Raw genomic sequence first — 15,207 nt, forward strand, 5'->3', positions numbered from 1 at the left:
GACCTCATGTGGCTGGAGTGTGTCAGCAGTTCCTGCAAGAGGAAGGCATTGATGCTATGGACTGGCCCGCCCGTTCCCCAGACCTGAATCCAATTGAGCACATCTGGGACATCATGTCTCGCTCCATCCACCAACGCCACGTTGCACCACAGACTGTCCAGGAGTTGGCGGATGCTTTAGTCCAGGTCTGGGAGGAGATCCCTCAGGAGACCATCCGCCACCTCATCAGGAGCATGCCCAGGCGTTGTAGGGAGGTCATACAGGCACGTGGAGGCCACACACACTACTGAGCCTCATTTTGACTTGTTGTAAGGACATTACATCAAAGTTGGATCAGCCTGTAGTGTGGTTTTCCACTTTAATTTTGAGTGACTCCAAATCCAGACCTCCATGGGTCGATAAATTGGATTTCCATTGATTATTTTTGTGTGATTTTGTTGTCAGCACATTCAACTATGTAAAGAAAAAAGTATTTAATAAGATTATTTCATTCATTCAGATCTAGGATGTGTTATTTTAGTGTTCCCTTTATTTTTTTGAGCAGTGTATATATAGGAACATTTTGATTGCCAAAATGTATAAGGCATGAATAAAATGCAATGAACATGTACAATTTTGAAACTTGAATTTTGTTTACTTACAGAAGTGAAATTCTTAAGCATTGAAAAACAGATTTAGCATCAGAGCCTAGTACCCTAGGTAGGCTGATTCACAGTAGGATCAATTATTTAATAAATTGCTTTCCAGCCTAGCAAATAAGACCCACAATATGGCCAGACAAGTATGTAAGGCCAAGTGCAAGACAGATTATCATACCAGCTACCATTCCATTGCTTTTTTAATTGGTAGATTTCAAGGGCCCATGTCTTGACCGAAAACTAAGAACACTAGTTTAGTGTTTAATCTAAGAATGTTCCATGCAGTCAAGTCTCTTGAAGTATTGGTGTGTCACGACTCAGTCAAACCAAATTAAGGCTATTGCTCTTTGAGGCAATGTAGAGAATCTCACTTGATGCTAAAATACTCTGTTATGCTTCTTTCTGCCTGTTCCTTTGAGATCCGTTTCCAGGCAGGGGGAATATCTGCAGGCAGTGCACCATACTCTTCGGCAAAGTGCTCGTTGAATTTTGCCATCACAAATTTCCAGTAGTCCGAGGCCTGTATGCTGGGATCTGCAGGAATATGCCAGTCAGGGTAAATGTCCCAGTATTTCTTGTAAGGATGCCACTGTCCACCTGTTGCATAGCATTTGAAGGTGGTATCATTGAACACTGAAGAGGAGCAGATGTCAGTGACAAGATTTCTTGAGCCTTCAAACTCAACACCACCAAGTCCCTTTGGTCTATGTATTGAGGCACAGTGGTTTGTATGTGGCTTTTCCTCCTGCCTCGCACGGTGCCTTGCAGAATGCTTCCCAGAGCCAAACACTCTTGTGAACAGCTCGTTCTGTGGCTTGATGTTCTGTCTTTCCAATTTCTTTTTCACAACCCGTGCTCTTTGGAACTCTTCTCTCAGCGACTGTTCCATATCCCCTACAGATATTTTAAGCAAGTGGGCAAACGATTCCTGTTTGGAATTGTTGAGGATCATGGTGGCTTCCAATGCGTCTTGGGGAAGCACCAGCTTCTCTCCTAGGTCCCTGCATATGTCCTTAATGAATTCCTTTATGTTGCCCTTCTCATTCATTAGTGCTTTTGTGATTGCCTCAGTGATGACAGAGATGATCCCTTTGAGTTGACAGTCTTCCAAATCAAACTTCCTTGTGAGAAGCGTTTCAAGATTTCATAAAAAATCCAATTCTTGACAAAGCCTTCATAGTCACAAATGTAGCTCACATAGTTAGCGAAGTTGAATGCTGACAACAGTTGCTTCAGCACAGAGTACTGGAAAAATGCCCGAGAGCTGAATTGAAAGGCATTCTGTCCCATCAGCATTACATCAACAATTTCTGAACCCAGGGAACTGGCAACACTGCAGGTTTGAGACAGAGGGTGGTGAACTGCTCAGCTTTCTTCTAACACTGATCTTGTCCACTGAACAAGTCTTTGAAGTCTTCCAAGTATTTATCTTTGAACTGTTCAAGGCACCAACGAGGATTATTGTCAGTTATGAACTTTTCATGCAGATTCTGAAAGGTCCTGGCTGCAAACCCACAAATGTGCAATTTGATGTTCAGTTCAAATTTGAGGCTTGTGTCAAGTTCTTTGTTGGCATCCAGTTTCTCTTCAATCATGTGCAGAATCTCTTGTGTGTATGTTTGATGGTAGTCCGTTTTCTTTTGGACCTTCTCGAACACAAACTCTTTGCATTTGGCCATAAGGTTGTCTGCCATGGCCTGGGTTTTTCTTGTGTGCTCATCCATGTAAAACTCCTTTACTAATCTCTTGAAAAACCCCTTGGGAGTGACTATGAAGGGTTCTTTTCCATGATCTTTAAGTTTCACTTTGTTCAGCTTTTCATTCACTGAACCTCCCTTCTGCACCATGTTAGTCCAGAGCTGGTTGAAAACATCACTCAAAACGTCTTGTGGCATCAATCCTTCAAAGTTGGATAGCTCATACACAGTTTCCTCCCATACCTTTTCAAATTCTCTATCAAGTTCCTTCACAGACCACTGAGATTCGCTCTTTCTGCAGTCCTCAAGCAACTTCAGCACTTTTTTCTCCATCACAGCTGTGTGCTTCTTCTTAACTGTGTCAAGCTTGATCATTCCTTTTCGAATCTCAAAATCAGCTTCCAGTTTACAGTTATTGACGGGTGCCATTGGAGGGTTTCCATGCCAAAGTCCAGGGATGTACCAGTTACCAGTCTCTGGGTTGTACTCCATCACATCTGTGAAGCTCATGTTCTCTTCCTTTTTTTCCCATTCTGGTTGCTGCCGGTTTCATCTCGTTCAATTGCTCCAAGAGCATCTTCCCGTCTCTCAAGTTCTTGTTGTGTGCCAAGACATCTGCCACATTCTGGCACTTCTCTTTGTACTGCTCTCTGAGGCCAGACAAGTTTCTACGAGACAGATTGTCCAGGTTCATTCGCATTCATTTCAAGAAGTAGGACCTTTCTAGCCCTGTGCTTGACATTGCATTTATGAAGCAAGTCATTGCGCCTGATATGTCATAGTTTCTCTGCTTTTTCCTGAGTTGTGTCTTCTGTGATTGGAGTTCACTTTTGTACATCTCTATGTTCTGATTCCTAGCTTTCTGCAGTCCGCATGCATCCTTCTCTAGACGTGCCAGCTCCTTCCAGATCTGTCCTTGCAAGGGAAGCTGACTTTCCTTATACTGTGGTATGTCATGTATGTTTGAAGTAATTCCATCAGCATTTTGCTTTGCACTTTGACATTCTTGGCAGTCCTCGTCAACCAAGATCCCAAGCTCGTGTGCCACTTCAGCCATCTGCCCCAATGGCATTTTGGACGTTGAACTCTTGATCACCTGACCAATTGCATTTCGCAGGTTCTTCACAAAGTTGGCATCATTCATGTGTTTGTTCTTCAGGATGACATTGCTCATCTTCAAGTTTAGCTCTTTGGCGGTTTTCTTTAAAGCATCAATGCTGAAGCTCTTGCTCTGTGGGTTACCCACCAGAAACAGCTGTGCCTTGGTGTGTTGGCTGGTCAGTAGCTTGTACATAGTGTCCAAGTTGTCGAACAACACAAAGACTGCTGCAGAGGTCTGACAAAGAAAGGAGTACTGCGTCTCAAACAAACTCATGTCCCCTCTTAGATTAGCTACAGCGACAGGTTCACCAAAGAAGTCAATGTTCTTGTTCCCACAGGGAAGGTACCATCTTATTTCAACCAATCCATTCGATATCCTCCTTGGACTATCACCGCATTCCATATCATGGTGGACAAACATGTTGTGATACTGTTGGGGATTACTCAGTAGCTTGTTCAGAATCTGTGACTTGGACACAGAGCACTCACCCAATCTAACAAAAAAGACCATGGGGAGGTCAGAGAGAACAATCCTGTCTTCAACAAATCCTCTTGGGTCTGCCAATAAATGAGGTCTGAACTTCTTGACAATGTATCGCATTGCCCAAAGCATGAGCGTGCATTTTTCTGTGTCACAATTGGGTAGAAGCAGGGGCACAGAAAACTGACACATTGACATTTTCAACGCCATCTCTTGCTGCAGAAAACCATTAGAGCACAGAAAGAGAGCAGTAACAACGTCTAAGGGGTTCACCACATTACTAGAGTCCATGTTATCAACCAGACTCTCCAGATCTAGGTCTATGTTGCCAAATGAAGCATCACAACTTGCCCCACCTCCTGGTGAGGTACATTTCACACTTCTAGCAGTTACATTAACCATAATTAACCTCTTCAGGAAAGTCCATGGCACGGCTGAGAGAGTCTGAGCTGGTTCATCTGTGACGGTCTTTTCATCAATCTGCAGCACGTTTCTCAGGGCGAGCTTCTCTGTGTAGTGTTGCTCCAACCCCAGCTCCAGCAGCAAGCTCTCCAGGTGGGTTTCTGTGGGGGAAAAAATAAGGGTTTGTTCAGGTGAATTTAGTAAAACTTTGTTATTAAATCTGAAGCACAAATAGATGACATCAGAACAGTGGCAAATGCCAGATGGGCTGGTCCATTTTTTTTTATCCTCCACCCCCTCCCTCCTCCCTCTCTGAGGACGACTTTGTCAACCACTTTGAAAAAAGGTTGGCGACATCCACTATTCATTCACTCAGCCTATTGAGTCCACTGGTCTCACTCACATAGAACTACCCTACACCTTGGCCTCTTTCTCCCCTCTCTCTCTCCAGACGACATCCTTCGAATAGTGAGGTCTGGCTGCCCGACAACCTGCCCGCTTGACCCCATCCCCTCCTCCCTTCTCCAGACCATCTCTTGAGTCCTTCTCCCATTCCTCACTTCCCTCATCAACTCAGCCCTGACCACTGGTTGCGTCCCCTCTGACTTCAAAATGGTCTGAGTTGCTCCCCTCCTCAAGAAACCAACACTCGACTCATCTGACGTCAAAAACTATAGATCTGTATCCCTTCTTTCTTTTCTTTCCAAAACACTTCAGCGTGCTGTCTCTGATCAACTTCCTCGTCATCTTTCTCAGAACGATCTTCTTGACCCTAACCAGTCAGGCTTCAAGACGGGTCACTCAAACGAGACTGCTCTTCTCAGTGTCACATAGGCTCTCCGCACTGCCAAAGCTGACTCTCTCCTCTGTTCTCATCCTCCTAAATCTATCCGCTGCCTTCGACAAAGTGAATCATCAGATCCTCCTCTACACCCTCTCAGGGCTGGGCGTCTAAGGCTATGCACACTCTTGAATTGCATCCTACCTGGCAGGCCACTCCTACCAGGTGACATGGAGAGGATCTGTGTCTGCACCACATACTTGCACTACTGGTGACCCCCAGGGCTCAGTTCTAGGCCCTCTCCTCTTCTCTCTAAACATAAAGTCACTCGACTCTGTCATATCCTCACATGGTCTCTTCTATTACTGCTATGCGGATGACACTCAACTACTTTTCTCCTTCCCCCTTCAGACACCCAGGTGGTGATACACATCTCTGCGTGCCTGGCAAAAATCTCAACTTGGATGTCAGCCCACCACGTCAAGCTCAACAAGATGGAACTGCTCCTCCTCCCGGGGAAGGCCTGCCCGCTCAAAGACCTCTCCATCACGGTTGACAACTCCATTGTGTCTCCCTCCCAGAGTGAAAAGGACCTTGGTGTGACCCTGGACAACACCCTGTTGTTCTCTGCAAACATCAAAGCAGTGACCCGCTCCTGCAGGTTCCATCTCTACAACAGCCGTACAGTACAACCCTACCTCACACAGGAAGTGGCACAAGTCCTAATCCAGGCGCTTGTCCTCTCCCATCTGGACTACTGCAACTCGATGTTAGCGGTGCTCGCCGCTTGTGCCATCAAACCCAGAATACCGCAGCCCGCGTGTTTTCAACTTTCCCAAGTTCTCTTATGTCACCCGCACACTCCACTGGCTTACAGTCAAAGCTCGCTTCCACTACAAGAATATGGTGCTTACCTACGGCGCAGGAAGAGGAACTGCACCTCCCTACCTTCAGGCTATGCTCAAACCCTACTCCTCAATCCAAGCACTCCATTCTGCCACCTCGGGTCTCTTGGCCCTCCTACCCCTACGGGAGGGCAGCTCCCGCTCAGCCCAGTCCAAGCTCTTCTCTGTCCTGGCACTCCAATGGTGGAATTAACCAGCACTTGCACTTGTCCACCGCTTGCTCCTCATCTCCCTACAGTGCAGTGGCGCGCATCAGTTATATTTCAGATTGTGTCAACATAATTGAATTTTCATGTATTTTGGAGTAGATTGTCCTTTTTTTAAAAGTTCCCAGAAGTGGCCTTCTCACAGTCATTCTACAAATGTCTCCCCCTCCACATTTGCCACCACTGAACTGCTAGTGTGTATGAATTTTTCGTTCATAATACTTGTAAATGACAGATTCTTATGTAGTAAGACTTGTTTATTTATTATGTAAGTATGTTTATCACGATCAGTGTGTACAGTGTCTTCAGAAAGTATTCACATGCCCGTTCCATGATCTCGCCATCACGGTTGACAACTCCATTGTGTCCTCCTCCCAGAGTGCTAAGAACCTTGGCGTGACCCTGGACAACACCCTGTCGTTCTCCACTAACATCAAGGCGGTGACCCGATCCTGTAGGTTCATGCTCTACAACATTCGCAGAGTACAACCCTGCCTCACACAGGAAGCGGCGCAGGTCCTAATCCAGGCACTTGTCATGTCCCGTCTGGATTACTGCAACTCGCTGTTGGCTGGGCTCCCTGCCTGTGCCATTAAACCCCTACAACTCATCCAGAACGCCGCAGCCCTTCTGGTGTTCAACCTTCCCAAGTTCTCTCACGTCACCCCGCTCCTCCGCTCTCTCCACTGGCTTCCAGTTGAAGCTCGCATCCGCTACAAGACCATGGTGCTTGCCTACGGAGCCGTGAGGGGAACGGCACCTCCGTACCTTCAGGCTCTGATCAGTCCCTACACCCAAACGAGGGCACTGCGCTCAACCACCGCTGGCCTGCTGGCCCCCCTACCTCTGAGGAAGCACAGTTCCCGCTCAGCCCAGTCAAAACTGTTCGCTGCTCTGGCACCCCTATGGTGGAACAAGCTCCCTCACGACGCCAGGACAGCGGAGTCAATCACCACCTTCCGGAGACACCTGAAACACCACCTCTTTAAGGAATACCTAGGATAGGATAAAGTAATCCTTCTAATCCCCCCCCCCCTAAAAGATTTAGATGCACTATTGTAAAGTGGTTGTTCCACTGGATATCATAAGGTGAATGCACCAATTTGTAGTCGCTCTGGATAAGAGCGTCTGCTAAATGACTTAAATGTAAATGTTGATTTTTCCACATTTTGTTGCGTTACAAAGTGGGATTAAAATGTATTAAAATATACATATTTTGTAAACGAGCTACACAAAATACTCTGTAATGTCATTTGAGAATGGATGACAAATAAAACACTAATATATCTTAATTAGATGAGTATTCACCCCTCTGAGTAAATATATGTTCGAATCACCTTTGGCAGCGATAACAGCTGTGTCTTTTTGGGTCTCTAAGGGCTTTGCACACCTGGGTTGTACAATATTTGCCCATTATTCTTTTTTAATTCTTCAAGCTCTGTCAAGTTGGTTTTTGATCATTGCTAGACAGCCAATTTCAAGTATTCTCATTGATTTTCAAACAGATTTAAGTCAAAACTGTAACTTTGCCATTTAGGAACATTCAATGTTGTCTTGGTAAGCAACTCCAGTGTAGATTTGGCCTTGTGTTTGAGGTTATTGTCCTGCTGAAAAGTGTATTTGTCTCCCAGTGTCTGTTGGAAAGCAGACTGAACGTGGTTTTCCTTTAGGATTTTGCCTGTGCTTAGCTCCATTCTGTTTCTTTTTATCCTGAAAAACTCCCCAGTCCTTGCCAATGACAAGCATACCCGTAACGTCATGTAGCCACCACCATGCTTGAAAATATGAAGAGTGGTACTCAGTCATGTGTTGTGTTGGACTTGCCTAAAACATTACGCTTTGTATTCTGGATTTTTTTGCAGTATTACTTTAGTGCAGTCCTTCTCAAATAGTGGGGCGCACCCCCCTGGGGGGGCTCGGAGCGATGCCAGGTGGTGCGCGTGTGACCCTGGGGAACATGCTTTTTTTTGCCGCAGGGAGTAGGGTTTTTTTGCACCGAACAAGAGCACACAGCACAGAGCAGGAGATATGAAGTGCAGATAACAAAAATATTTAACAGGGATGAAAAGAAAGGCGGAGAGAGACGGAGATAATGAGACAAACGTAAGTCTCCCGAAAGCTAAGACGAGGAAATATGACGAGGCGTATGTAGCGCTTGGCTTCACTGTAACTACGGTGGGAGACGAGGAAAGACCGGTATGTTTACTGTGTCTAAAAATGTTGGCAGCGGACAGCATGAAGCCAAATAAATTAAGGCGTCACTTAAAGACATTACACCCCAATCACGCTGATAAGCCGCTTGAGTTTTTTCAGCGAAAACGTGCCGAATATAGCCAACAATCGTCCCGCTTTGTGAATGCTACTTCAGTAAACCAGCGAGCACTGTTAGCATCATAGAAGGTGGCGTACCAAATTGCTCAGTGCAAAAAATCCCACTCCATAGTAGAGGAGCTGATACTGCCTGCAGCATTAGACATGGTCTCTGTCATGCTGGATGACACAAGTGCTGCAAAAATAAAAACTATCCCTCTGTCCAATGACACTGTCGCCAGACATATAAAAGAAATTGCTAACGATCGTAAAGAACAGCTGGTAGATAAACTCAAAGACAAACGTTTTGCCTTACAGTTCGATGAAACAACTGACAGCAACAAAGACTGTTTGTTTATCGCTTATGTACGTTTTGACATGACAAACTCCCTGTGTGAGGATCTATTTTTTTGTAAATATGTCAGTGACAGAGCCACAGCTGAAGAGCTATTCAAAATGCTGGACTGCTTCCTGACTGAGAATGGGCTAAAGTGGGAGAACTGCATTGGTGTTTGCAGTGATGGAGCACAAACCATGGCAGGGATGAGAAAAGGACTTCAGGCACTCATCAAGAAGGCCTCACCTAATGCTGAGTGGACACACTGTGTTATACACAGAGAAGCACTGGCATCAAGGCACCTTTCCTCTGAATTAAGTGAGGTTATGACTGACATTGTAGGTGTAGTCAATTTTATAAAGACCAGACCACTAAAAACAAGAGTCTTCTCTGCTATCTGTGAGGAGATGGGAGCTGAACATCAAGCTGTGCTGTTTCACAGTGAAGCAAGGTGGCTGTCACGAGGAAAAGTCTTGTCCCGAGTTTGAGCTCAGAGAGCAGATAAGAATATTTTCGGAGCAGGAGCACAAGTATGACCTCGCAGAAAAATGTTGTGATGAGAACTTCCTGGCAAAACTGGCCTACCTGAGTGACATATTTGGAAAGCTAAATTAACTAAATCTACAGCTTCAAGGGAAAGATAAACACTTCCCTCAGGTCACAGACAAGATCAGCTCTTTCACTCGAAAGCTTGCAATGTGGGGCAGGCGACTTGATGAAGGAAATACTGATTCATTCGAGAACCTGCATGAATTTGTTGACACTACTGACTATGATGCCACCTCAGTGATTCCATATATTAAGGAGCATATTTCATCACTGATGGGATTCTTTAAAAAGTGCTTCCCTGAAAACAGTTCCCAATATGACTGGGTGAGAGATCCTTTCAATGCACCAGCTCCAACTGGTTTCAGCTCTGCAGAGGAGGACCAGTTCATTGATATGACATCTGACTCCACATTGAGACTGAGGTTCACATCACAGACACTGAGTGAATTCTGGCTGAGTGTAGAGAGGCAGTATCCACTCTTAGGGCAGAGGGCCATGGGCATTCTTCTTTCTTTTGCAACATCTTATCTTTGTGAGACTGGCTTCTCTGCTGTTGCTGCACTGAAGACCAAGTACAGGTCCCAGCTAAACATTGAGCAGGAGCTGAGAGTTGCAGTATCATGCTTCAACAAACCCAGCTTCGAAAAGCTGTGCTCTGCAAAACGTGCTCATTGTAGCCATTACTCCTGACTTCCTCATTTTGATAAAAAAAAATCTGCACAAATTTGTTTTATTCATTTTTGTTTTATAGGTCAAAGTGTTTCATATATTGTGCTCCTGAGTTAATGTTGCTGATCAATTTGAATGTATTATTATTTATTGATTATATATATTTTTTTTTTTCAGTATCAAATGGTCAAGAAAATGTTTACAGTAGGTTTTAATTTTTTTTTTTTTTCAGGCAAATTGATGCACTTTAAGTCTTTCGTTACAGACTAAAAAACAATGTTAATAAAGTTATTCTTTGTTGTAAGATGATCTATATTTCTTTCTTTTTTCTTTTTCTTTAATGTTAATAAGGATACAATGTTATGCAGAGGTGTACTTATAACAATTTTATAGACAAATTATACTATTTACAGTCGCGGCGGAGAGTTCGGGGGCGCGAAATGTTTACTTCTTCCTGGGGGGGGCGTAACAGAAAATAATTGAGAAGCACTGCTTTAGTGTCTTGTTGCAAACAGGATGCATGTTTTGGAATCTTTGTATTCTGCAAAGGCTTCCTTCTTTTCACTCTGTAATTTAGGTGAGTATTGTGGATTAACTACAATGTTGTTGATCCATCCTCAGTTCTCTCCTATCACAGCCATTGAACTCTGTAACTGTTTTAAATCACCATTGGCCTCATGGTGAAATCCCTGTGCGGTTCCCTTCCTCTCTGGCAACTAAGTTAGGAAGAATGCCTAACTTCGTAGTGACTGGGTTTATTAATACACCAATCAAAGCCAAATTAATAATTTTAGGCTCATGTTAACCACTATTATCGCACACAGTGGGAACCCATGCATCTTATTATGTGATCTGCTATGCAAATTTCTACTCCTGAACTTATTTAGGCATGCCATAACAAAGGGGTTGAATACTTACTGACTCAAGACACTTCTGCTTGTCATTTTGAATGATTTATTTTTTAAATTCTAACAACAAAATACCACTTTGACATTATGGGGTATTGTGTGAAAGCCAGTGACAAAAAATCTTAATTCAAGCAATTTTAAATTCAAGCGGTAACAAAACTAAATGTGGAAAGAGTAAAGGGTTGTGAATACATTATGAAGGCACTGGATGTAGCGCTAGATGTCGAGATGAGGTTGCACGTCCTGTTAAAACTAACAGCTCAAACTACATAGAATCTGGGAATAATGTGTACATCACTGGTTAGAGGAAAACTTGTAGAAGATACCTAGCTACATTTTGAAGCGTTGCATTTTGATTCAAGTGGGTCGCCAATGCATTAAGTGTAATGAAACATTTTGTTTGTTAATCACTTCCATTGATATCACTTTGAAATCAATAGAACATGGGGCAAACATTTGGGATGTATGAGCTGTTTATACTAACATTATTCGCTGAAAGATGTCCAATGGCTCTATCGGACAAGGTCAACCATAATATCTATGTGATGCCTATTTGATTCATCTAAAAAGTTAGTGCCTCGTGAAAAAGATTAGAAAATAATGTCCCTAAAACTGCCTGAATAATAGTACTTTTACGCTGATCTGCTCACTCGTGGGCAACAACATCCAAACTGGATAATAACTAAAAACTACTTTTTTGACAAACCCTACCAATGCAGTCAACACCAAAACATGTCTGAGACTAAAAAGAATGGAGAACCAAACTCTAAAAGAAAACTACGAGACTCTTCGACTGACACGGATGACCTATATTCACCACCCTGTACGGTAAGCGTGGAAACCGTACTGCTAAAATCTATAAATGATCAATTAGGAGTGCTTCAGTTAGTCTGTTAAACTATACAAGAGATGAAGGCGAGCCTTGAAATGAGTGTTGAAAAAGCCGCAACAGTGGAAAAATAAACTAAAAAGTTGAAGGGTACAGTCAATGTTATCGAAGCTGATGATAATGAACCTAAGAGAACTAGAATTCCTTCTTGATATACAGATCAGATTAATGCGTGAAAATCTGGTGCTTACCGGAATTAAAGAGATTGAAGGTGAAGATCCAGGGAGTGTGGTGAAAGAATTCATGGTTAAAGAGCTGCAGATCCCAGGCGATACTGTCGACCAAATTAAACTTGAATGCGCACATCGTTTCAGACAGATAGGACATCGATACAAGTGGCCAATCGTTGCCAAATGTGCATCCTTTAAAGATAAAATAGTGGTTAAAAGCCTGGGCAAGGGACTAGCCTTCTTTAACATAGGCATGTACGATTAGTTCCCAAAGGAAATAGCAGAACGACGCAAAATGCTGTACCCATCTTCAAAGACAATAGACTAAAAGGGAGACATATAGCTTTCGTAGTCGACAAGCTATACATTGATAACCAAATGTTCCATGACACCAAGACCACTCCATGGCTATTCTAAATAAAATGGAACATCAAACACTATCAATGGTAGGGATTGTACTACATTAAATATCAAATCAAAATCAAATCAAATTTATTTATATAGCCCTTCGTACATCAGCTGAAATCTGAAAGTGCTGTACAGAAACCCAGCCTAATACCCCAAACAGCAAGCAATGCATGTGAAAGAAGCACGGTGGCTAGGAAAACCTCCCTAGGAAAAACTCCCTAGAAAGGCCAAAAACCTAGGAAGAAACCTAGAGAGGAACCAGGCTATGAGGGGTGGCCAGTCCTCTTCTGGCTGTGCCGGGTGGATATTATAACAGAACATGGTCAAGATGTTAAAATGTTCATAAATGACCAGCATGGTCAAATAATAATAATCATAGTAGTTGTCAAGGGTGCAACAAGCACGTCCGGTGAACAGGTCAGGGTTCCATAGCCGCAGGCAGAACAGTTGAAACTGGAGCAGCAGCATGGCCAGGTGGACTGGGGACAGCAAGGAGTCATCATGCCAGGTAGTCCTGAGGCATGGTCCTAGGGCTCAGGTCCTCCGAGAGAAAGAAAGAAAGAAAGAGAGAAAGAGAGAATTAGAGAGAGCATATATAAATTCACACAGGACACCGGATAAGACAAGAGAAATACTCCAGATGTAACAGACTGACCCTAGCCCCCGACACATAAACTACTGCAGCATAAATACTGGAGGCTGAGACAGGAGGGATCAGAAGACACTGTGGCCCCATCCGATGATACCCCCGGACAGGGCCAAACAGGCAGGATATAACCCCACCCACTTTGCCAAAGCACAGCCCCCACACCACTAGAGGGATGTCTACAACCACCAACTTACCGTCCCAAGACAAGGCCGAGTATAGCCCACAAAGATCTCCGCCATGGCACAACCCAAGGGGGGGGGGGCGCCAACCCAGACAGGAAGACCACGTCAGTGACTCAACCCACTCAAGTGACGCACCCCTCCCATGGAAGAACACCAGTAAGCCAGTGACTCAGCCCCTGTAATAGGGTTAGAGGCAGAGAATCCCAGTGGAAAGAGGGGAAACGGCAAGGCAGAGACAGCAAGGGCGGTTCGTTGCTCCAGCCTTTCCGTTCACCCTCACACTCCTGGGCCAGACTATACTTAATCATAGGACCTACTGAAGAGATAAGTCTTCAGTAACGACTTAAAGGTTGAGACTGAGTCTGCGTCTCTCACATGGGTAGGCAGACCATTCCATAAAAATGGAGCTCTATAGGAGAAAGCCCTACCTCCAGCCGTTTGCTTAGAAATTCTAGGGACAATTAGGAGGCTTGCGTTTTGTGACCATAGCGTACGTGTAGGTATGTACGGCAGGACCAAATCGGAAAGATAGGTAGGAGCAAGCCCATGTAGTGCTTTGTAGGTTAGCAGTAAAACCTTGAAATCAGCCCTTGCCTTAACAGGAAGCCAGTGTAGGGAGGCTAGCACTGGAGTAATATGATCACATTTTTGGGTTCTAGTCAGGATTCTAGCAGCCGTATTTAGCACTAACTGAAGTTTGTTTAGTGCTTTATCCGGGTAGCCGGAAAGTAGAGCATTGCAGTAGTCCAGCCTAGAAGTAACAAAAGCATGGATTAATTTTTCTGCGTAATTTTTGGACAGAAAGTTTCTGATTTTTGCAATGTTACGTAGATGGAAAAAAGCTGTCCTTGAAACAGTCTTGATATGTTCTTCAAAAGAGAGATCAGGGTCCAGAGTAACGCCGAGGTCCTTCACAGTTTTATTTGAGACGACTGTACAACCATCCAGATTAATTGTCAGATTCAACAGAAGATCTCTTTGTTTCTTGGGACCTAGAACAAGCATCTCTGTTTTGTCCGAGTTTAAAAGTAGAAAGTTTGCAGCCATCCACTTCCTTATGTCTGAAACACAGGCTTCTAGCGAGGGCAATTTTGGGGCTTCACCATGTTTCATTGAAATGTACAGCTGTGTGTTGTCCGCATAGCAGTGAAATGTAACATTATGTTTTCGAATGACATCCCCAAGAGGTAAAATATACTGCTCAAAATAATAAAGGGAACACTAAAATAACACATCCTCGATCTGAATGAATGAAATAATCTTATTAAATACTTTTTTCTTTACATAGTTGAATGTGCTGACAACAAAATCACACAAAAATAATCAATGATAATCCAATTTATCAACCCATGGACGTCTGGATTTGGAGTCACACTCAAAATTAAAGTGGAAAACCACACTACAGGCTGATCCAACTTTGATGTAATGTCCTTAAAACAAGTCAAAATGAGGCTCAGTAGTGTGTGTGGCCTCCACGTGCCTGTATGACCTCTCTACAACGCCTGGGCATGCTCCTGATGAGGTGGCGGATGGTTTCCTGAGGGATCTCCTCCCAGACCTGGACTAAAGCATCCGCCAACTCCTGGACAGTCTGTGGTGCAACGTGGCGTTGGTGGATGGAGCGAGCCTTCCTCTTGCAGGAACTGCTGACACACTCCAGCCACACAAGGTCTAGCATTGTCTTGCATTAGGAGGAACCCAGGGCCAACCGCACCAGCATATGGTCTCACAAGGGGTCTGAGGATCTCATCTCGGTACCTAATGGCAGTCAGGCTACCTCTGGCGAGCACATGGAGTGCTGTGCGGCCCCCCAAAGAAATGCCACCCCACACCATGACTGACCACCAAACCGGTCATGCTGGAGGATGTTGCAGGCAGCAGAGCGTTCTCCACGGAGTCTCCAGACTCTGTCACATCTGTCACGT

General features: G+C 44.2%; 1 protein-coding gene across 1 annotated transcript; it reads right to left on the bottom strand.

Annotated features, from left to right (window-relative positions):
- Window positions 1-3,035: 3,035 nt before the first annotated feature.
- On the bottom strand, window positions 3,036-12,351 carry LOC145861694 (up-regulator of cell proliferation-like). The gene is made up of 2 exons (XM_082964567.1): window positions 12,348-12,351; window positions 3,036-4,480 (listed from the first exon to the last, which is right to left on the bottom strand). The coding sequence occupies exons 1-2, from the start codon at window positions 12,349-12,351 to the stop codon at window positions 3,036-3,038; spliced, it is 1,449 nt and encodes a 482-aa protein (XP_082820693.1).
- Window positions 12,352-15,207: the final 2,856 nt, after the last annotated feature.

The sequence above is a fragment of the Salmo salar genome, chromosome 18, assembly GCF_965601325.2.
Source record: "Salmo salar chromosome 18, fSalSal1, whole genome shotgun sequence".
Taxonomy (NCBI): domain Eukaryota; kingdom Metazoa; phylum Chordata; class Actinopteri; order Salmoniformes; family Salmonidae; genus Salmo; species Salmo salar.